The sequence below is a fragment of the Bombus fervidus genome, chromosome 16 (assembly GCF_041682495.2).
Source record: "Bombus fervidus isolate BK054 chromosome 16, iyBomFerv1, whole genome shotgun sequence".
NCBI lineage: Eukaryota > Metazoa > Arthropoda > Insecta > Hymenoptera > Apidae > Bombus > Bombus fervidus.
The window spans coordinates 789261-811990 of record NC_091532.1 but is presented as its reverse complement, the minus strand read 5'-3'; the positions used below and the strand labels follow the sequence as shown (position 1 = coordinate 811990).

Sequence of the window (22730 nt, the reverse complement as noted above, 5' to 3'; positions counted from 1 at the left end):
GCAGCTCTGACTCGTCCTGTTTGTCAGTCGTACAGGTGGCTATTTCCGCGTAAACGTACTTTCGCATTTCCGATACGCTGTCGCTGTTGTGGTTTCTGCGGGCAACTCGCTACTTTTGATTATCGTTCTGATCAGCTTCGAGATCGTTTTTTGTTAATCCGTAAAAAGGATTAATTGACGCGCGCGCGTGCGCGCGTGTGCATTACTTTCAATGGATACCTGGAGAAGTTGCAACAGAAATAACGGAGATCGACGATGAAACCGTGACTTTTCGCGGTTCATGCAACTTGTTGCTTCGGGATTAACGCCATGTCGACCAGTTCGCTTTTTTACAAAGATAAGTACGCGGTAAGTGGCAATCTTCTTCGTCTTCTACGTATGCACGTAATCATATCTATCTTGTAGATCGTAGATGATATTTCAGATAGTTTGCGTCTCCAAATTATATGCCTTTATACTTCATTAATTATAGGAAGTTCGACCCAGTTTCGTAAAAATTTCTCTATGTACACATAAATTGTTTACTCGCTTCATACGCTTTCTCGTCTGCTTGTATCGTCGTGCATCGTTAACTTTACATTTACAATATTTGAACATTTGAAATATTTAACAAGAAATACAAGCGAACCGATAATCTCAAGCTGTCGTTACTAATCGTGAATTTACTCGGAATCTGTTTCTTAGATACGGGCCTCGAATCTTAAGAAAGATCGATCGTTTTCCGAATCCTCATATTATACATGAATATCTATCATCGATACCGTATCAATATCTGTTACAATTATTAATTACTTGCGATATTTGCCTGCTCTGCAAGGAAGGAGATGCATGGAGGAAGAGAAAGGAAGATAAATGTGCGCGGGTGGTTCGCGTAAAATCACTATATAACGATGACACGTTATTATTTCATCGTGCAATAATTATCCATGACCGTAGTTATCCTGCAACTGTGATATTTTTATTGAATATGATTATTGAATATGATACGAAATAGCAAAATAGCGTTTCGTTAATTCGTCTCTTTACCTTTACTCTGTCCTCCCTTTGAACGAATATTCACGTGTAAAGCGAGGTCGATCTTTGTTCAACATTAAAGACGCTCGATTTATCCGAACTAGCGATATCATCCAAGTGTTTGGTCAACGCTATCTTATATAAAAATAAACCGAATAAATTGGAACATGAATTTTAAAGTTTGTAGTAATTTCACCATAAATAATAATCTCGTTGTTTCAAATCAACGTGTTTAACGAAAAAAATTGATACTTCGCGTGCGAATAAACCAATCAATTAGAACGATATATTTCGCTGAATATATTTCAATGGCCGAATTAGCGAGACGAATTAAACTCGATTAACGAGTGACATTGAAGTTTAATTAGCAAGTGGGTGTTAAACCGTTGTCGTTCCAGTTATTCTTATCCTTGATTTTATAAACCTTATCACGATTAGCCGATACGATTGAAAGAAAAATATTTCTGTTTGTTTTATCGCAGAAACGACAATCATTTAGAGATGAATTCGTTGTTTTGAAATCTATAGTTACGCCAAAGGTAAATCTTTGCTTTACCTTCAACGATTAAGCTGTTGTACGTGTAACGCGTTAGATACGACGGTGAATAATCACGGATATGAGTCAATTTCGAATGTTCTTTCAAAGAACAGAGAAAGCGATATTTCGAGATGCACGTGTAAATCTGACCCATTCGTTGGCTTCGACGTTATTACATCGGCAGGAGATCGTGGGTATAAACTTTTATATTCCGTTACGTAATTATCGATCGAATACAAGAGAGAGGGTAGATTTGCAGAGAATGAAAAAGAAGAAACAGGTACTTACGCGTGTTCGCACGAGGAAGAAGGAGCAAAAGAAGGAAAGAACGAGGAGGAGAAGGGAGGGATAGAACTCGCCGACTAGCGGTAGGTTCTTCGGTGCATAGTAGTATATACATAGCGTATTTGACTGAGTTTCAAAAGAGGTAGGTGGCGGCGTGTATGATTCGGATGCCAGAAGGGCCCTCAGGGGTGAAAGTCTTACGTCACAGACATGCATCTTATTATGCCGGACAACCGTACGATTCATGCAACGAAATGGTCACTATTCCCGACTATTCTATCTTGTACCTACCTACGATGTACGGCAACGGTGTAAGAGTGAGCGAAAATCGAACGGATTCCTCTCTTGGCTCCTTTATCTATCTACCATCCCTTCTATTTTTTTTTTTCGTTCTTTTATTTTTTCTTTTGTTTTTTTTTTACGTCTACGTTTTCACGAAACGACGGAATACCCGATGCTAATAAACTCCAGCTTTGCTGCATTTTTATCGCTACTAATTTGAAGCAAAGAGGATCTTTACAAGAATCAGTTCCGTGTTTTCGACGGTCATATTTTTATAATTTCAAAATTGAATTTATTCGAGGCGCGCTTTTACGTTGTTACGTTGTCCGCAACTCGAGTGGCTCGTGAAAGAACCTCGTTCCGGTTGACGAGCCGTTTCCGGTTGATTCTCGTCGCCATATCATTACGAGACACCGCTATATGTACAGCGAACTCGTATCGATTCCTACGTGGAACGCGTATCAATACGAATTATGTTTCAAAGTTACGCGATTTATATAGATTTTCATAGAACAGATTTGTCTTGTTTCCTTCGTATCGTCTTATAGCGATATAATCGTACAACCGTCCGAGGAAGCTCGGTATTTTTGAAATTTTATTTGCCATAAAACTTTGTCCATTTTGTTTTCTGTAGCTGGGAAATCATCCCCGGTTACGATCGAAAGTAAAAGGCAAGATTTTTATAAAGTGGCGAACGAAGCGAGAAACAAGCGAAGACTCGTTGCCGAGGAATTCAGAGTCACGGTATTCCGTGACACACCTATAGGAAAATATTACGTACAGCTTCTACTAGATATACGTTCGACGTTTGTAACCTACGATTAGACGAGACCAGTACTTCTCTTTGCTTTTTTCCGCAATCAATTGATCGAAATCAACGAAATTGATGGAAGAACAAAAAAATAAAGTAAAGTTCCCACGTATCGGGCAGTTTTCCCGTAACAAGTTCGTGTATTTCACCTACAAGTACTTACGTATGCCTTTCGAAGGAATTATTTTCCTGAAACATCGCTTTTCATCATCGACTCGGCTCGTTTTCTTTCTTATTGTACAGACAAACTGTAACGTAGTATCCGACTCGACGGAAGGATGCGACGATATCGTTGAAAATCGAGTTTGACGAAAGATGAGAAATTGGATGGAACGTTTGACTTTTCTCGTGATATTCAGACTCTGTTTTCATTCACCGTCCGATCGAACGTAGCTACCGCAACGATAACGACGTCGACGTTTCATTTTACGCAATCGTTATTTTAAATATAAGCGCGTCAACGGTGTTTTTATCGTTGATTCACAGCGACAAATTGCAAAGTTTACGAAGTATCTATGATCGATCATCGATCGATCACTGACCGATAGCTGTTTACCTGAATTCGTCGTACAAACGAAAGCGACGAACAAATCGAATGCTAGTTAAATAACGAGAGTACGATATATCGTGCGGAAAAAAAGAAACGTCACACTGGATAACACAATGGATCATCAGATAAGCAAAAGCGTGCTTTCACGATGAATGTACATTATATTATTATCAGTACGATTTCGTAGGAACCCCGGTCTACTCTCGCGTCTCAGTTCTCGTTTGCGTTTCTCGCGATAACTCCTTAAAGCGCGTCGAATAGAGTATTTAGACGGAATTCGATCGGGAGCAACGAAACGTATAAATACCGAATCAGCAGAAGAGAAAAGAGGAAGAAAAAGAAATAAGTGCCGTAGGTGACGCAACATTGGTATCGGATACTAGCTCGCGATGCGCGATATGCTTTTAACGATACCGAAATTATATAAATTGGAAGTACGATGCAGTGAAAAGAGCGAATATCAATCGTGAAATGTTTTCGAAATATCAGTGGTTTTCAAACTGTGTTCATCCAAAGATCCTTCGCGATCTTGCCGTAAGTAGTCGTCGATTCGCACGGTCGACCAGCTTTTGTAAGTCGTATTTTTTGGTGAATCTGCCGGATACGAAACACGTGTTCGAATTCACATCGTAATCGCGCGATCAGTGACGTTAATCCTTCCTTTTCCTTTCCAGTTCTTCCTTTTTCTCGGAGCAAGGCTTTTTTGATAAACGAGGGATAAAGGGTTCCTAAACCGAATTAAATTTGCGATACCGTCGATCGAGAAAATCTCCTAGGAAAATCGTTTCAACCAAGTTTTAGCTCTATTATCTATCTTACTCCTATTATTAGGTTCGTTATTGACCTAAATACGATTTACAGTTTATGATTGATTTCTTTTGTTCAAATTGTTGAATTTTTTTCAGATCTTCCGAGTGAAAGATCTATTTAAAAAAATTAGCAGAGTTTTAAAACGTCAATTGTTTATCCAAGTTATTATAACGACAACGTTTATATTTTTACGATAAGAGTTATCTGTCATGTTTATTAACCCATTCTTCGGATCATCGTTTCTTTCAATTTCCTAGGAAATTCTTTCGATCGACGTATCGCAAATTAAGTTTGATTTAGGGACACTTTTATCATTCTTATCTGGCCCTTTACATATGTTTATCACAGGTCCTCTACTTGTCAATCGTCCGACACCGTCGTCGAAAACAGAATGAAAACTAACGATGAAACGTTCAACGATTTTCGCCAACTATCGATACACGTAGATTTTTTCGTCCTAACTTGAAATTAATGGAACGAATATTTCCGTAGATACGCGATAAAGTGTTTCGTGGTCACTAAAGTTACGATAACGATAATAAAGTCGAGAAAAAGATACGAGTATCATTGACGACGATACCTTAAAAAGAACGTTAGGAAATCAGAGATTTCGGGAGAACGATGCATCATCGATCAACTGCTATAATATATAACGTATATTTTCTATAACGGCCAGTGGGTCAACGAAGTAACAGGCCGTCGATGACAACCGGATGACAAACTATCTACGCGCTTTCATACTTCCGTCCATCGCGTCCTCGCGTCCTCTATTTCGCTCTTTTTCGATCGGTAAAGGACCAAGAGTATCGTTTCGATACAAACAGTTTAAAACGTATTTCGTGCAACGAGACAGTCTCGTTCGTCGTCCGATCGATCCTCGATTTCCGTTCTTCTCCAAGTAAAATCGATTTTTCTCCCTTCTCTCAAAAATCGCACCATATATCCTTTCCATCTTCTGTCTTTTCTTTCGAAATACGAGACGAGCAAGCTTCACGGCAAGGTTTCCCTTCGATGTATGTAGGTTCTCGGGTTTTACTTTAATTACCGAGCGTTACCATAATACGTCGACGATGCGCGCTCCATCGGTTGCGTTGAAAATGTCTAGGAAATCATTGGCAAGTATCGCTTTCCGCCCGTTCGACTTTACTCCAGGCGTACAACTATCTGACACGAGAAACAAACGTGTATTGAAAATCAATAAGCTTCGAGAATACGCGTTTCGTTCGAAAAGGCAAAAGATAAAAAATCGTACAAGGTAAGACGCGAGAAAGGCAGGTTAAAGATCTGAAAAGTAGAATTTAAGAGCCGGTTAGAAGTATCGTTGCTGGAGACAGTTGCATCTTCGAAGCAATTGTACGCGACGAGAAACGAAGCGGCGTTTTACAGAAGATTTTTCGGTGGACCGATATTAACGATTGCATCTTATAGCGGAAAGGTAGGATCGTCGTTTCGCGATACAGGGGAAACATAGTCGGCGAGCTGCGACAGTTGTCGTCGAGCGAGTCGGCCGCACGTGCACACCATGTTTCGGTAACGCGCGAGTGTCGCGCGGAAACAAGCTAAATATAAGTCACGAGGAAAAAGAATAACCTCCCGCCTAGAAACTCGCATTACCCGCTTAAACAACCTCTACCACTTTTGCTCGCGTTCGTTTCGGAGCATTACGTTCTGCTGCCACGCGTATTGCGTATTACGTTTCCGACAACGGCCGTTAGTGCAATCGTGTCCGCGACGTACCGCGCTTCGTCTCTTCCGTCCTCCGCTACTCTCTTCTCTTCTCGTCGGTTTTCCTCTCTCGTCTCGTCATCGTAGTACCAGTTATCGTTACGAGTGCTCGCGTTAGCCGATATCGCGACATTCCTCTTGCAGGAAATATGCAATTTTTTCGTGTTGTCAGTTAACTGTTAAGTCGCGTTATCGACGTACCTTTGCAACGTGTACGCTGTGTGAAACATCCAAGCGTTGATCGTTCGAAAATCGTGATTCCAACATTTCGCGTTCGATGAAATGGCTGCGGACGCGTCAAACAGAAAAATAACGATTCGCTTGTTTGCACGAGCCACCGCACACACGGACGAGGTATTACTCGTTTGTGCTACACACCATTCGATCTGCCACTCTTTTTCTCCGATCGACGATAACTCGTACCGATCTGCGAATCGTCATTTTGTGGGTTAAAGACTGTTCGAAATGGTACTGGGTAAACACTGGCTTTTCATCGTCGAGATATACGTAAATAACGCGTCGTCACGATGGTACCGTTCGCGAGATTAAATTTTCACGCGAAACGGTCGTGACTTATTTTTGTAGAACTACGATACGGTACGGTACGGTGCACTGTTTGCACCGTTGTGTAATACGCGCGTACGCAACATAATATGGATATAATTGTTTGACGCGGTTGTATAATACGGCTTCCAGCGCGAATTCAGTCACGACTGAGACGTCGTCGCGCAAACATCACGATCGCGAGAGGAAGTTTCTATTTGGCGAATGCTGCGCAACACGATCGTCTTCCTCGCGAACGAATAATTAACCTTGAATCGATCACGGCTTTTCGTTTGCCATTCGACGTGAGTATAAACGCGGAGCGTCGCGCCGCACCTTACCTGTAGTTGACGCGTCGCGCGTCGTACGTTCCGAGAGTTTGCGCTTGGACAGGCGATTCGCACGATTCTCTCGCGAACCGCGAGACACGGTCAGTCGGTCGATCCTTCGACGAATATTCCCTTTTTGATATCGCGGGTCTCTCTTACTTCGTCACGTTGTCGTGGAATCGTGCGATGGGAATGAAACTGTCCGTGCTTGTACGTGCATCGGTAACATTGAAAGACGTTGAACGCGAAACGAATACTTGGAAGGAACTGAATGTACGTAAAGAGGAAATTTAGTAAACGATGTCATTGGAAGTTGCGCGCAAAGATACGCGCGATATCAGGTGTGTGGTTGGTTGTACGAGGCGTCATCGTGCCGTTCCTACTGTTCGAGACAAGTCGTACAGATTGGTCGATCGGTGAAGGTCGATCCGAGGAAGAGCAGCGGTTGGAAGAACGATTATCGAAGAATTACGAGACAAAGTTGAGCGAGAAGTACCGATGAACCGTTTACGTAACGCGACCGAAAGGAGCGGCCGCAGCAGCACGTTTCCGAAACGCGCTCGAAACCGAACGACTCGTGTACGCGTTTAAACTCGAACGAGCGCCAAACTATGTCGAATTTTTTCGTCGATCGACAGGCTTTCGACTTGACAGACGGCGAGCACGATACTTACGACAAACGGAACTTAGCATTCTGTTCGGTACCGTAGACCGAGTTCGAGCGAACCTCGTGGAAAAATGAGATCGTACGAGGTACCTGTATTTGCTAATCGGCAAGGCGTTTCGAACTCGTACGGTGACGTCGTTGAAAGTTTATCGCGATAAAGCGATTACGATATCGATCGACGAGAGATTTTTCTCAAGAAGCGTCCTTTTGCAACTCGTTCGCGTATACGTCGAACAGTGATCGTCAGACTGTGTGCATGTCTGTTAGCAAAACGAAATTGCACGAATAAACGAAAACGAAGGCGTACTCGTAGAAATTCGCATGTGGCGATCGACGTAAGGGAGCCATCCAAAACTGATGCTAGTATCTACGTAGCGATGGTTAAAATTAAAACGTTGCGTTGCTCGACTTCGTTATGATTTTACGATATGCGAAGAATGCTGGATACCGTGAAACTGTACGATTCGCTGGAAAAGGAATTGGACGATTGGTAAAAGCGTACGTTGGTAATTGGTTCGGATGGTGGATGGCGCGAGAGAAAAATGGAAGAAGCGAGACACGCATGGGCTACTTTAAAGTCAGTCAGAAAGTTAACATTGTTGAACGGTAATGGTAATGGCAACGACAACGGTAACGGCGTAAATGGAAATTCCACGACGGTATGGTACGATATTCCCGCGCCCGTAATAATACATTGTTGCCAAGAATTGCCAGATGCGTCCAAGTTGGACCGCGTCGAGCCGATCGAGGAAAGAACGAGCGTCGCGACTACGAACGAGGAGTCGACAACCGATACTCGGGATAACAAAGGGCCGGAGAAACGCGGGGACGAGAAGGAGGGAGAGAACCGACACAGAAACACAGTGGAATTGACCGCGGTCACGTCGGTAAAAACCGACGATGACGGAGTGCCGAAGATCAGCTTCAGTTTCCTACATTCGGACGACAAACCTCGAACGGCTGTCGTCGAACGAGCTACGGTTACAGGAGAAACGACTACGACGTGGACGACCGCGACCGTGACCACGAACAAGAACGACGAAGATACGTCGACGCGAGACGAACTGTACGACTTTCCTAGGAATTCGTACGTCCACGACGAAATCGAAAGCGAGAAAGCGGTAGAAAGTGAACGCGAGTCAGAAGTCGCTAAGGACGACGAGGAGATTCGCGGCACGAGTCCAGCGAAATTCCACGGGGAATCGGCCGAGATTCGAAACGTAACCGATTCGCAGGATTCGAAAGAATCGCGCGGTGCGTCCCGCCAAGAGGTCACGTCCGCGGAGAAAGCGAACGATCCAACGATCGCGATCAACGTCGCGAATTCGGAAGGAAAAACGGATCCGTGCGATCCAACGAATCGAAGAAAAAGGCATTGCGACGGATCGAACGCGCGAAGCGACGGATACGATGCTTCTATGCCAGCGGCGGGCTGCTCTTATTCGGACGTCGAATGCTCGAACGACTCTCTCTCGAACGCGGTGGCCCGCCGAGAGGAACGTTATCCAAAGGTATTAAGCGCGTGGCTGGAACACGGTACGATCGGACTTGGCGATAAACCTTAGAACCGAAGCTTCGAGAATCGTCCGATCGATCTTCCACTTTCCAAACGCGAAACTCGAGAGAAGCTAGGAAAGATTTATCGCTAGGTCTGGTCACCGGTGTCGAATGCTCGGTTATCTCGTCTCTTCTCGCGACCGAGAACAAATGTCCTGAAATTGCAGAAACTTCGGCTGGGCAAGGCATGGGAGAAAATGCGAAACTGGCTAAGGGACGAAACGTCTCGGATCAACGAGGTGGTGAACAAACACGCGAGATTGCAAGCCGTCGGTGCTCTTTCCGAAGAATCGTGTAGCGTGACCGTTCCGAATGGTAACAGCGCGTCCTACGATCTGACCAAGGCGAGGACTCCGGAATTAGGATCGATCACTAGGGTCGAGGAATTCGGTTTGTCCTCCGTTTCGCAAGAGCACCTAAAAAGCTCGTCATCTTCTCCCGAAACCGTGATCGTATCGTCGAAAACGAACGTCATTCTCCACCGAGCACCAACGAAAACCACTGGCTTGGGAAAAATGATCGCCACCTCGGACAACGTGTTAAACGAGAAGAGCGAACTGAGTATCGTTCCGGTTTCCTTCAGCATGGACAAGCTCTGTTCCGATACGGAAATCGACGAGACGCACGATGCAGCGACCGCTGCCGAGATCGACAGCAGGGATCATGTTCGAAAAGCCGGCTTAATTAAGAGGAGAATGCTGGGGTCAATCAGAGGGTTAATGGCCTCCACTCATCTTCTACACTCGGTCTCCGTTCACGAGACCGAAGAGGTACATTCTTCTATTTCGTTCCACCCACCGCGTAACGCGATTACGTTCAACCGAAGCGACAAAATTCCTTTCTCACGGATCTCGATGGATCCCCGCTCGGTCAAGGCGATCGCTCTCGAGCCGAGAAAAATCTGCCATCGAACGAGATCTTTCCTTCGCTTCCGATACGTAAAAATCTTTTATTCTCCGACGATCGCACCTCGCGCTAACGTAGACGCGAACCACGAGTCTAAACAGCGTACCAAAGAAACGATCAAAGCGAAGAAAGTGTGAGAAAGTTGGGCGGAGAGAATAACCGACTTTGTTCTTTTCTGCATGCTCGCTGATACTCGGGTACGTCTATACGTCTATAGGAATTACATAGTACTCGCTTATACGGTATGTTTATACGATGATGCGGCATCGTAGCAATTGAAAAAATGCTACTCGTTGTACTTTGATCGCAGCTCGCGTTCTTTTTCCTTTTTTTTTTTCTTCTTTTTTATCCATGCATTATATAAGCTAAAGATAGACACGTACCGGCAGCTTATTCTCGTTCCGAAAACTATTTCAGCGCTTGCGCGACCTATCCAACTTTCCGCTCAAAGTAACCTTAATTTACCCATCAAGCACTGTTCTCGAGAAAGCTGGAATCGCCGCGTCTCGATTCCGTAGCTTCCCAACTGCGAATACAAATATAAATACAAATACTTTAAGCGAAAGTATTCGTGCGTGGCATACAAGGACGTCGTTCTCATCGTTAATCCGCACGGAGAAGCCACGAATTCAGGCTGTGTCATTGCCGTTTGTTTTCTCTATCATCTACGAAGGAATCGTTTGCGCGTTAAAGATACTAGATAAACGAGTAGAAATTGCCGCTACCCGTGGAAAATTGAGCGTACGAAAGAAAGCAGAGGCAGCTGCGAGAAACTGTATACGAGGTTCGTGAGAGGTGCGCGTTAATAGCTCGGTACGGCGATAGTAACTGCGACCTCCGCGATTTCACCGCGTCACGTGAACCTAAGCCGAGAAAATCTCGAAGGTAAAAGGGAAAGGAACCGTACACATCGATCGCGATCTCTCGATATTTCACCTCTGTTTTCGTTCGTCGAAAGCAACCACCGCATCGCGGTCGTGCCGCTTCCTCCAGACGATCGATTATCTTCCGGCAAAGAAGCACCGTTTCTACCTTCGATTATGTTTTTCAACGTTTCAACGATTTCGAACGGAAGATAATACCGAGAAAAATTTCTCGCGTCTTATCAGAAGACCCACACGTATCTGTGTGTATTTGAAAAAGGTATCCAGTCGAACGAGCACCTGTAACAAGTTCTAGACAATCGTGTACCACCTGTTACACGTGCCAGCTCATTTCTTCGGCGATCGATTAATTACGCTACGTGTAATATCCAATCGGACGTATCAATTAATCTTTTACTCGAAAAAGTTTCCACGTCGATGTCCAAGTACGAGGACATTCTTTCTTGCGTACGCAGTTTCACCGAACTCTCATAAATTTGTTCTCCACTGTTTGCAAATAAATTCATACGAACGTTCGTATCCAGCCGACGATTTTACTTTTCTTCGTATACGTATAACATTGCTCGTTGTTTAAGTAGACGGATCGTAAGAAAGTCGATCTCTCTTCGTGCAATGCATAATTAATCTTTCTCTCACAACCGTGAACACGCTAGCGTAGAAGGTTAATCGACACGCGGAAGTAGCCACGTATCTCATCTTGAAACACAATAGATCGAATTAATCGTCGCGATTAACGCGTTCACGGTTGAAATCAAGATTTCTAAAAGATCTTCCTTTCGTGTTAAATCGCGATCGCTCGGGGATAAATTCTAGCCTTGTTCAATATCTCATTCTTTAATTATAACTTATTCCATGTCGATCTTTCTTCCTCTCTCAACGCGCGTTCGTTGTATTTGTATTTATCAACCACTCATTATCCTCTGACGCGCGTGTTACGCAGAGCTACTAAGACGCTCGGATTCCTGAAGCGCACTTGTTGCGGTTTTTAAAATCCACGAACGCCACTTTGTCTATGTTTGTCCCTGGTCCCTCGTCTTCCACGTCTGCAACATGCCTTTGTCATGCGAGTACCGCACTTAGCGAAACATCGAGACCGGCTCGAAAAAATCCAGCGCAAATTTTTGCGTTTCCTACCATTTAAGACGAATAATGGATTCCTGTGGAATGGAATAACATATTCAATTAACACCGTTTAAATAATAGACGCGGAGACTATGTTTCTTTACAAGATTGTTAACAATAGGTTTAACCGCCCTGCTATGCATCTGAATACGGTCGCACGGACGTTGTTTCACGATCATTTTCATCCAATGCATCACCTTTTCCTCGATGCGTTCTAACCGATGACGCGATGCGTTGATTCGATGTCGTTGCGGGTCCTCGGACACACTGAGGTCGGATGCGGCGCGATGTCGCTGAGATTCTGCGATGATACGTCTGTCGTTTTTAATCGAGAAAACAAAGAAAGACATACCGATCGCAACGATATCGCGCGAGCAAAAGTCGCTCGTCTGCATTTAGGCTAACATTTAACGTTGCGTAACCAATGCGTAATCAATGCGTAACGTACGTTCCCTCGCCAACTATCCGCTTTTGCTTTTCATCGGCCAAAGGATTTCGTCTCGTTTCCTATGCTGTTCTAAAATAAATAAATTTCATTTAATCGAGTTTCACGGCTAAAGCTGTCCGTAGGAATTCGGCCGCGGAACTTGTGCACGCGACCTTGCTCGATGATAAGATTCAACCCGAGTAAAAACGCTGAACAGAATTCAACTCGGTTCAATTCGGTAGAGAGTGTACAAGACGAGAATGTAGAAAAATGAATTTTTACTATTCAGTGGCTTGGAAAGTCGTCCAGTCAGAAAGTTACTCGAAAGGTTGAGTCGGGCGTAACGTCAGAAACTACCGGTAAATGACATTTCCGATACACCCTTTCTTCGTTCTGGTCGTTGGTCGAGGAAAATATCTCAGATATAAGACGGTACGTAATGCACAGGAAAATCTAGTTGTGCCTGACCAGAAATAAGAAGGACAAATTTTTCACCTACATGACCGGTTTACGTAGCAAGAACTTTGGCTATGTTTGTTTCGTTCCTAACATCCACCGCGTGTCTCGTGCTTCTCGTTTCTTTCCTAAAGTTTGTAATTTTACGAAATACCTCAAGGGAGAGACGCGTTAAAGACTCGAAGAACGTTTACCCGTTCGAGCACCGGCATTCGATTAGCGAGCAATAAACTCTTAGAGATAGGTATACATATACTTTCTACTTTTAATTAATTCCGTTGTTTCTCAACGTCTATCTCGTCGTCTCTTGTTCATAACGCTCGCATTTAACATTCTAAATATCTCTTCAACCTTATTATCCTTTTGCTTCGTTTATGGACCGTAAAAATAAAACTCGGTGCTTATAAATTTATATCTACTTTCGTGTAACGGATGATAATTGTTGTTTCTTCCGCTAATCCGTAAGCCAGAGTGGACGGGAATTCGCCGCGAAAAGAAATCGTTGTAACTCGCTCGCAAGACATTAGAAACGTTGCATCTCGTGAGCTGTGACGCGTGGTTACCGCTATATTCCGCGTGCTCCTTATCCTTCTCCACGATCGTTCAAGCGTAGAACGAGCTCTGGTTGCAAGCTTTTAGTTTCGAAAGTAAGAAAAAGAAAAGAGAAAAATGAATATCGCTTTCTGGTTGCAGGGTGGACAAGGTGGATTCGAAGATGTTCGAAGGTACGTGAAACAGGGTGGAGATTTCTGCAAGGAATTGGCATCGATCCTACACGAAAGGTGAGTTCCTTCTTTATTAATCGAATCGCTTCTTCTCAATACGCAGCGCGCGTTTATCTTCGCGTTCGTAATACATTTGCTATTTATTATATATTTGTGTATATTCGCTTTGAATCGTAAACGTTTTGTTTCTTGTCTTCTCTTATTTCAGAGCGGAATTGGAAGCGACTTATGCCAAAGGACTCAGCAAACTGAGCAACAAACTGACCAAGGCGTGCGCGAAGGATCAAGGTATCCTCTTCGTCGTTTTAACTTTTAACGATTGATTTAGCAACGTGATATAAAGTAAAGAAAGCACCAGTTTTAAATACAATCGGTGGCTTTTGAAACGCAGGTGGCAACGGGAGCGGAGGTGTGAACGAAGCATGGAGATGCGTCGGCGAGGAGATGGAGGCTGCCGCAGAAGCTCATAGGATCTGGGGAATTACGCTTAGCGAACAACTCGCCAAACCGATCAGAGTGCGTCGGATTTCGTAAAAATTCCTTTTTCATCGTCCCTTCGAACCATTCCTTGAAATATCATCTCACATTATCGATAGTCGTTATCGCCGTTAGTGGATCGTCGTTCGCAACAATTAAACAAGGTTCTTCCTTTGCATCGAATTTTCACGCGTAGAGAAAAGGCACGAACTTTGGCGAACCTTCAGCGAACAGAGACACGACTGATACGTTATTTCGTTTCGATTCTTTTCTCCTCTCGTTGCGTTAAGCGTTTGTCGGATGATCGTTGAAACAAGCGATGATGGGCGTTAAGGAGGCGTTTGCGTATCCGCAGGTAGGAGTAGCAGAGGCTCAAGGACGTTCGAGGAAATCTATCGAGAATTCCGTGGATAAGGCCGGGAAGTCTCTTCACGAGTGGCGTAACATTGCGATAAAAAGTAAAAAACAAAGTTTCGCTTGTGCACGGGAAAACGAGAGGTTGCAAGACCTCGCGAGGCTGCAATCGATCAGTCAGAGTCAGCAGAGCAATAACAAATCGTCGACCCATCATATGACGGAGAAGGAGGTCAGTAAGCTCGAAGCGAGGAGGAGAAAGGCCGAGGACTCGTCTCGTAGGGCGGACACGGAGTTTTACACGGTGAGCGTGAGAGCCGAGAGAGCTAGGCTCGAGTACGAAAGCACCATGAGGAAAGGAGCCAAACAAATGGAACTTCTCGAAGAGGAACGATTGAGCGCTCTTAAAGATCTCGCGAACGTTTATTTAGCCCATCTGCAAGCCCTAGCTCCCCGTCTGCAACAGGTACGTAGGAATCTTCTATGTATCTTCTTCGCGTTGCAAAGTCTCGTGATTATCATCCGTCATCTTTTCCTTATAGAGTGCAGACCGTTTGGCAGCTCCTATACGTAACTGTAACGTGTCCCAAGATATCGAAATCTTGAAGAATCTTATACGCAGAGTAGAGAGCAACGACGGGTGTAACGCCGAGCAATTGCTCCCTGACTTTTATGCCGAACACGTTACTCTAGCGATGAACAGAGAACGTCGGAAACAAGCGCTGGTAAGAGTCCTTCATCTGATCAGGCAGGACTTGGAGCGCGAGAGGCGCGGCAGAGAAGGTTTGGAAACTCTTCACCGAGCTTTCATTGCAACACCGGCATTCGCGGCGGATGAGAGCACGCAAAACGTAACGGAAAAACTACACCATGTACGATTACTCTTACGCTCTTTCTTTTATCATTCGCTGTGTCGTGTATCATCTTCGAAAACCGTCGAACTCTTACCTTCTTTCAGATGCGTTCTATGTTATTGTATTTGGAGGCAGCGAGGTATAAAGTTGGAGGAACATTGGCCGAAGTAGAAGGCAGTAAACGAGACAAACATCCGTTGGCCGAACATATATTAGTTTCAAGGGATAAACAGGGTTTGCAGCAAAGTGTCCTTAAGGTAAGCTTCCGTAATTTTTGTCGCTTGAACGAAAGAACGAGAAAAGTGCACGTACATTCTTCCACGCAGATTCCTTCTTGGGCAAAGAACGAATCGTTTGAGATTCAGGAGGATGAAGACGAAATGGATGTACATCTCGTAAAGGATCACGATACCGAGAGTCGTCATTGGGCCGATCGAACAGCCGGCGATGGAAACTCGGAGAATCCACCGGACGAGGATGACTTTAGTGATTTCGATGAATTCAGTAGTCATTCCGAGGACAATAATAATCAAGACGTCGATGCCACCGAAACGAGTGGCAAGTCCGACGCAACGGAGCAATGTAGAGCGATCTATCAATACTCGGCAAATTTAAACGACGAGCTTAGCTTAAGTCCTGGGGACTTGATAACGGTACATCAAAAACAACCAGATGGTTGGTGGATAGGAGAGTGTAGAGGACGAACTGGAATATTTCCAGCCACTTACGTACAAGTTATTAATTGAATCACTTATACTTTGCTTCGCCTCCTGACATTCAGGAATTAAGCAATGTTTTTCCTTCTGATTCCGAAGGAAAGAAAGGGAGAGCAGGTGCGAATAGGTATAATGAATGATACATGAAAGATATGTAGATGCAATTATACTGTAAAAAATAAATAACAACGGAAGTTATTAATTATACATATGAACGAACTACCAAAGTATGATTGAAATTAAAAGTGACTCTCCTAAAAAAAGTCAAATTTCACTGTACAAAGAAACGTTTTTTATCTTTGATATCGAATCGTATTGCCCGCGATAGCAATTACCGAACAATACGAAATACGGCGCACCGAAACGCACTATCTACTATAGATAGTCGACGAAAATCTTTCGATGCCAATTTTAAACGACAAGTTACTAAATGCATATTTGTTTGCGTTAATAAAGTGCCAATGATAGCATATACATATATATAGAAACTGTACGGAACGGACAAGATCGGTCGAGGATAAAGTTAATATTTTCGCTACAATGCAAGAAATCGTAATCAAGAAAAGGAAAGGAGATTGTACAACGAAGTAATACCTTTTTGTCTGTATAACTTGTGCATCGTAATTTATAATTAAGTTGTAATATTAACATAAACATAAACATGATTCAAGTCATTTTCATAGAAAGTAAATGTTGTTTCTTCCTTAAAAAATCAAAGACTGTTTATTCACGCAGCATTCACGCATGAAATTAAATAGCGTGGCATGTATATAATTTGTTTAATTTTCGAAATTCCATTGTAAATAGTACTTAGCTGCATTTAATAACTTAAGTGTTTTATGTAACTGAAATTTTAATTAAAGTTCGTTTATTTATCAGCTAATAATACATTTTTTTTAACTCACTTATACATCTTAATCACGAAGTTCGTCTGCGTAATCCCTCTCCAATTGCATTATTACTTCGTTGATTATACGAGTACCGTTAACTACAACATTGAAATGTTTATCACTATAACCGACATATGACACGTTTATATTTGTATATTTTATTACGGAGTAAGTATGATATCTGTACATAGCTACTATATATATATATCTAATTTTATTATATATATAATAAATCTATCTTACCGCAAAAAGGTGGAATATTGGAAGTTGCGACAAAGAATGTTCCTCGTTGAGGATAATTTATCGCGTTTATGCCCATTTCGGCACAAATAGTTTTATCGCACGATTCTGTCGCTAGTTGTATCAGGTTTCGATACGATAAATCCCAATGATGTGCCCAAAAAGTACAATTATGTTTAACCTCGGATATCAAAGACTCCGTTAAGTAAACGTACGAACGTCCATGGCTGCATATAGATTTATTAATTGCTAAAATCAATTTGATATTTTATCTGAGGAAAAAAGCTTACACTAATAAACTTTTTTTAATCTGATAATAAGAAATTACTTTAAACGTATACTTACCTCGGAGAGGAATCGGTAAATATTCAAAATACGAAGAATCGATTTTTACGCAGCCAGGCTGGCTTCTGCCACCGTTAGGATAGAAATCAACATGACCTAATACAAATTGTTCGTCCGTTCGTTCATTCTCGCAATAGCATAAAACACGATGTATACACAATGTATGTACAAATATCAAACCTATCGGTTCTGGTAAACCTAATCCGATCTCCGAAAGTAATTTCCCATTAGTATGGATAATATCGACGAACGGTGCATCGGATTTGTGAAGTTTCATCGTAGAATGTGCATTCTTGAAACAAGGTTGTGCAGGATCCAATCCTGTTATTCTCTCGACTTCCCACTTACTTCGCCTTTTTTTCAGTTCTTTCGCAGCAAACCCGCAAATATGTGCTCCAAGGCTATGGCCTACTAAATGCAATGGTCCCCAATTACTGTTGTCGGAATTACTATGTGTGCTTGTTGTTGCATTCTCTATATGTTCTAGAAATCTTTACAAGACAATAAGCTCCATGAGCTTGTGCGGTTAACACCTATACAAATAGATACGTAAAGCAGACCTTGCAATTTGATATCCTATTACTTTTGTGTTAACTGCCGCTTTGTAGTAATTCCAAGTATTGCCTCCGGCACTCCAATCTACAATTACAACATTAACGTCGTTCTAAAACATATTAGAGAATAAACAAAATTATTGTTTGAATTACCGGCGATAAAAGATTAGAAAACTAACGTTGCTAACATCTGTTACAACATCCATTACTTTCTAGGGGAAAGAAGATTCCGTTCGTCTTTTAAAATGTACTTTAACGTGTATGGAAAAGAAAGAAAAAAAAGAAAAATTGTAATCTACCCATTGAAGAAATGCTTTTTCCATTTCATTGATCCACGATTGTTGACCATGCGATAAGAATCCGTGAACTATTACGATCGTCCTTCGTTCGATTTGAAAATCTGTCCACTCCAAGCCAAATTGTTTACCGATAAGTACCTGAACGCGTCGTGGTTGTTTTCTCGAAGAAAGTAAAAATTGAACATCCAAAGAATTTCCACTCGAATTGCTCATAAAAAACCATTCTAAAATCGCAGCTACTCCTTTTCCTAAACCAAAACAATCCACTTGATCTGATTGGGAATTTTTTCGATAGTCGATAAAACTCGAGGAATTCGAGAGTGTATAAATGAAAGCTGTCAGATTGCTATTACGAAAACTCGATAAATTGTTATTAATACGATCTCCACTTGTATCTATTTTTACATTTTCTTCCAAAACGTGATTCTGCATGGCAAAAATCGCAGACAATCTGACGAGCAGTAATGCAATCCACATCATTTTCATTACTGAATTTCTGATCGTAACAGAACATGTCTACATATCTATCTACGTATATACGTCTGTAACAACCAAAAAAATTGAAGTCATGACCTAACGATAACGTAGCTTACATTGCTAACTTCAAGTAAACTAACATTTCAAATTACATAATTGTGAAAACATCCTTACGTCTTTTCGACATTATAGACGTTATATTTCAATCGAAGTAAAATATTCCATTGATATTTTTTTTTTAATAATAAACTAATTTTTCTTATTTTTATTTCCAGTGTTAATATAATAAAGCGTCGTTTTTTTTTTTTTTTTACAAATAACTCCTCGATACATTAAAATAATAAAGATTTAAAAAAATCCTCAAGTTTAAAATATTCTCATAACATTGAAAGTATCAATATGAATGAGAGACATTATAAATAATTTTTATAATTTCGTTAAAAACAAAAAAAATATTAAATTTTAAATACGTCGCTATTAAAAGAATTATTTAATTCGTGCCTTCTTAAACTATTATTTAGAAGTGTATCTATAAACACCACCATTTATTACATATCATCTGTACATGAAACACGCGATGTTGCATTATTTACTATTTTCATTAGCGTCGAGAATGAGAAGATAATACATTCTAAAAAATATTGCAATTTATATATTCAATTTTTGCTTCTTCCTTTTCCGTGTTTTTTCTTTTTTCCTCTTCTGGAAACATAACAAAATAAAACGTTAATATTTGAATATAATTGCACGAAATAAATGCCATACATTTCCTTACCATTGTTTGTTCAAATTTTACTTGGTTGGATACGTTTTGACTACCTCCTTGAAAAGTACTAAAATCTACGACTTTATAGTCGAAATTTTTTGATGGCATCATACCTTTCTTTTTCAACTCCTTAATTATACGGTCCTTTTCTCCTTTTTTTCTTGCGCTATAAACACATTCAATTTATCAATAATTCTTACCTTACGAAATTTTATATATTTTAAGCATTGATAAACATTACGATATTAAAATTTCAAGATGCTTAGCTTAAAACATAGAACTGAGTAATACGACCAAAAATAAAATAACAAATTTTTGAATATACCTACCGTAACGAATTAATAGTTTCATTATTTGATGGTTGTTTCCGAATTTTTGTAATACTTTCTGGTACATTTTGCTCTTCGCTTAAACGTTCAATTTCATCTGATTCTTGTTTTACATATCGAGTGGTTTTGGTTTCTAACATCGGAGTTGGATTTGATAAATCATCTTTAATTTTTTTATCTTGTACTTCATCTTGTTTGTTAATATTTGAATCTCGTTTTCTTTTACGACCCGACATTTGACTCAGTGGCATTTGAGATGGTTTTTTTGGTAAATCTGACACACTTCCTTCTGTCACTATTTGAGAAACACGTTTAAAATGTTCATAAACTCTGTTTTTACTCTCTTCCATTTCATCTTCTTTCCTTTTTAGTTCATTCAAACGATTTTCTTCTTCTTGTCTTAGCCTTTCTCTTTCCTGTGCTTCTTGTTCCGCTATCATAGGTATAACCCGTTTGTATCGTTCAAACGGACTTACGAAGAGAAACCTTTTTTTTCTATTACCTTCCTGCTCGTCCATTTCTGCTTCCTCATTCTGTAAACAAGCAAACAACCACGAAAACTACAACCGTCGATCTTTCTTAATTTCTCTACAAGATAATTAATTTTATTATTCATACGTTACCTCGGACGTAGTTGGGCTGTCAAACACAGTCACTACATGCTTCGTCGCAATATACGAAGTTTGCTCTTCTATTACGTTGTTTCTATCTAACAAACATGGTAAATCAGCTCGTGCTTCCATACCACTGGGAATATCATGAGGCGAATACATCCACGTTTTTGAATCGTTAACAGGATTTCTTTGCGTCAATCTTTGCCTGATGTCATCTTCAATGATCGGCTTAATAAGTGGCTGTTCCCTAGCCTTCAATATTATTTTATGTAGTTTTAATAAATTCTGTCTAACCAAAGGAGGAATAGAGTCGCAGCATGCCAAAATTCCTTGCATTTCACGAGGTAACGTTTCAGCTATGTTCAATAACATATGATTCGGCAATACGTAAGCAATACTATCATCTTCTTGTCTGGCAGTTTGATCTCTCCACTTATGCAATTCTTTTAGAGCATAAAGCTGTTTATTATTAAACATTTTCTGGCTCTTTCTATACATAATCATGCAACTTTCCTCTGTCCAAACTGGTTTTATATAAGTCTTTTTACAAATCTCTGTACTTCTATCGTATACAGCTTTCAAAATATTGATTTGTCCATTAGCAACGTCAATTAAAGAGTTCTTTAATAAATCCTTTATGTACAATAAATAATGCGTATCCTCCCTGGCATATTTCATAAGTTTCTCTGGTAAAGGTCTTATGCGCCAATCTGCCATTTGAAAATGTTTATCAGGATCTACGTTACAGTAATGTTTTAGTAAATATGCTAAACTTAAGTACGGCAGGTTAAGTTGTTTCGCCGCTTGATGCGTATCAAACATATTTACTATGTACAGAGATAAGTCTCTCTGAAGCCACTGAATGTCTAAATCTGCTCCGTGAAAAACTTTTAGTATCGTAGGCTTAGTAAAAATTTCATTTAGCTCGTGTAATTCAGATCGTAACGACAGAGTATCTATCAGGTAATCTGTATCGCCTGTTGAGATCTGCATCAAACAGGTGATTCCTTGGAAGCTTCTATACGAATGATGTTCCAAATCTATAGCAATTTCTTTATACCGTTTTAGATCTTCTATCAATAACTGAATATCCGACGGATCTTTGACCATTACCAATAGCGTTTCATCCAGGGATTTATACTTTTTTGGTAGCGATTTTTTCAACTGATCATTAGGAGGGACAAACATATCCAGCTCGTATTCGTAAGGATGACTAAAGATTTCACCATTTTCACCTTCTTCCAAATAAATAGCCAAAGGTTTCAAAGAATTGGGTTTGTCTTTAATTCTAGGGCACCAAGGTTTAGAGCTATTGTCAATTTTGTCTTTGAACGTTAGCTGCGGCCTTTGAATATTTTTACCAGCTAATAAACGAACAGATTGAATATTCTCCGAGGCTTGGGATCGATAAACTTGTTTGTTCCATGAACCGTTAACTCCATCCGGTTGACTCTTTGCGCTTGACACCAGCAATTCTACTTCGGTATTCTTAGCGATGCCACATTCTACGTCCATTAAGGCATTCTGCGATGTACAGCACGTTTTGAATTCGTAAAAATTAAAATTTAAGCATAGAAAAACATAGAAAGAATATCTTTTGAAAAACTTACGGCTTGGTCCAAAAGCATGTCGTTCGCTTCTAATAGAAGATCAAACTTCTCTTCGATATCAAGATTCGATATATTGCTCTTTATGCCAGCTAATCCCAATAAATGCTGCATAACGTCCAATAACAATTTTGTATTTTCATCCTTGGTTTTGAGGAAACTAGGAAAACACGAGTAATAATTGAAATTCGATCCACTTGGTAAACTATTAGCACATTTAATTCCAAGTTTTATGACATTGAATGCTTCCTAAAACATAAAGATCATTTGATACATGATTCTTTGAATTGCGTTCGAAAGAAGAGACAAATTTTACAAATTAAACAGTTAGACGAGTGTAATTACCTGAACGTAATCGTGAAAATTCTCATATCCAGGTATTAATTGGTTAACTTGTTGATCCTCATTTTCCGACGCTTGGCATTTGCCACTGCAATCTTCCGTAGTATCCATGCCGTTAATTATAAGCAGTTATTCTTCTTCCTTCCTATAAAATTATTCGATAGCGCGAAACAAATACACAAAAATGCAACTACACTGAACGTAACCTACGTACATACATTGGCGAATCTAACCT

General features: G+C 41.0%; 3 protein-coding genes across 5 annotated transcripts; 1 reads left to right on the top strand and 2 right to left on the bottom strand.

Moving 5' to 3' along the window:
• The first annotated feature begins 5 nt into the window (after positions 1-5).
• On the top strand, positions 6-16918 carry Nost (Nostrin). 2 transcript variants are annotated; one of them, XM_072019764.1, is made up of 9 exons: positions 5528-9065; positions 9279-9881; positions 13600-13688; positions 13840-13919; positions 14023-14147; positions 14464-14928; positions 15005-15334; positions 15421-15573; positions 15643-16918. In XM_072019764.1, the coding sequence occupies exons 1-9, from the start codon at positions 8097-8099 to the stop codon at positions 16060-16062; spliced, it is 3234 nt and encodes a 1077-aa protein (XP_071875865.1). In that variant the 5' UTR covers positions 5528-8096; the 3' UTR covers positions 16063-16918. The 2 variants fall into 2 exon arrangements, with proteins under 2 accessions (XP_071875866.1, XP_071875865.1); XM_072019765.1 differs by lacking the exons at positions 5528-9065; positions 9279-9881 and adding an exon at positions 6-348.
• Positions 16884-19122, bottom strand: LOC139995889 (phospholipase A1). 2 transcript variants are annotated; one of them, XM_072019816.1, is made up of 6 exons: positions 18361-19120; positions 18068-18171; positions 17688-17998; positions 17508-17603; positions 17166-17411; positions 16884-17020 (listed from the first exon to the last, which is right to left on the bottom strand). In XM_072019816.1, exons 1-6 carry the CDS (start codon positions 18844-18846, stop codon positions 16947-16949), a joined length of 1317 nt encoding a protein of 438 aa, XP_071875917.1. In that variant the 5' UTR covers positions 18847-19120; the 3' UTR covers positions 16884-16946. The 2 variants fall into 2 exon arrangements, with proteins under 2 accessions (XP_071875917.1, XP_071875916.1); XM_072019815.1 differs by having other exon boundaries at positions 17508-17998; positions 18361-19122.
• A 245-nt stretch (positions 19123-19367) lies between these two features.
• Positions 19368-22729, bottom strand: Rrp6 (exosome component Rrp6). Its single transcript, XM_072019771.1, has 6 exons — positions 22499-22729; positions 22157-22402; positions 20556-22070; positions 19933-20465; positions 19613-19769; positions 19368-19539 (listed from the first exon to the last, which is right to left on the bottom strand). The coding sequence occupies exons 1-6, from the start codon at positions 22604-22606 to the stop codon at positions 19486-19488; spliced, it is 2613 nt and encodes an 870-aa protein (XP_071875872.1). The 5' UTR covers positions 22607-22729; the 3' UTR covers positions 19368-19485.
• Between the last annotated feature and the right edge of the window lies 1 nt (position 22730).

Bases quoted from the DNA above. Each gene is read 5' to 3' on its own strand.
- Nost (XM_072019764.1), top strand. From the start codon at position 8,097: ATGGAAGAAGCGAGACACGCATGGGCTACTTTAAAGTCAGTCAGAAAG. The intron at 14,929-15,004 runs GTACGTAGGAAT...TTTTCCTTATAG, and splicing joins TAGCTCCCCGTCTGCAACAG to AGTGCAGACCGTTTGGCAGC. The intron at 15,574-15,642 runs GTAAGCTTCCGT...TCTTCCACGCAG, and splicing joins TGCAGCAAAGTGTCCTTAAG to ATTCCTTCTTGGGCAAAGAA.
- LOC139995889 (XM_072019815.1), bottom strand. From the start codon at position 18,846: ATGAAAATGATGTGGATTGCATTACTGCTCGTCAGATTGTCTGCGATT. The intron at 17,412-17,507 runs GTAAGTATACGT...AATTGATTTTAG, and splicing joins TTTACCGATTCCTCTCCGAG to CAATTAATAAATCTATATGC. The intron at 17,021-17,165 runs GTAAGATAGATT...TCAATGTTGTAG, and splicing joins CAATATTCCACCTTTTTGCG to TTAACGGTACTCGTATAATC.
- Rrp6 (XM_072019771.1), bottom strand. From the start codon at position 22,606: ATGGATACTACGGAAGATTGCAGTGGCAAATGCCAAGCGTCGGAAAAT. The intron at 22,071-22,156 runs GTAAGTTTTTCA...TGTACATCGCAG, and splicing joins ACATGCTTTTGGACCAAGCC to AATGCCTTAATGGACGTAGA. The intron at 20,466-20,555 runs GTAACGTATGAA...GCTTGTTTACAG, and splicing joins ACAGCCCAACTACGTCCGAG to AATGAGGAAGCAGAAATGGA.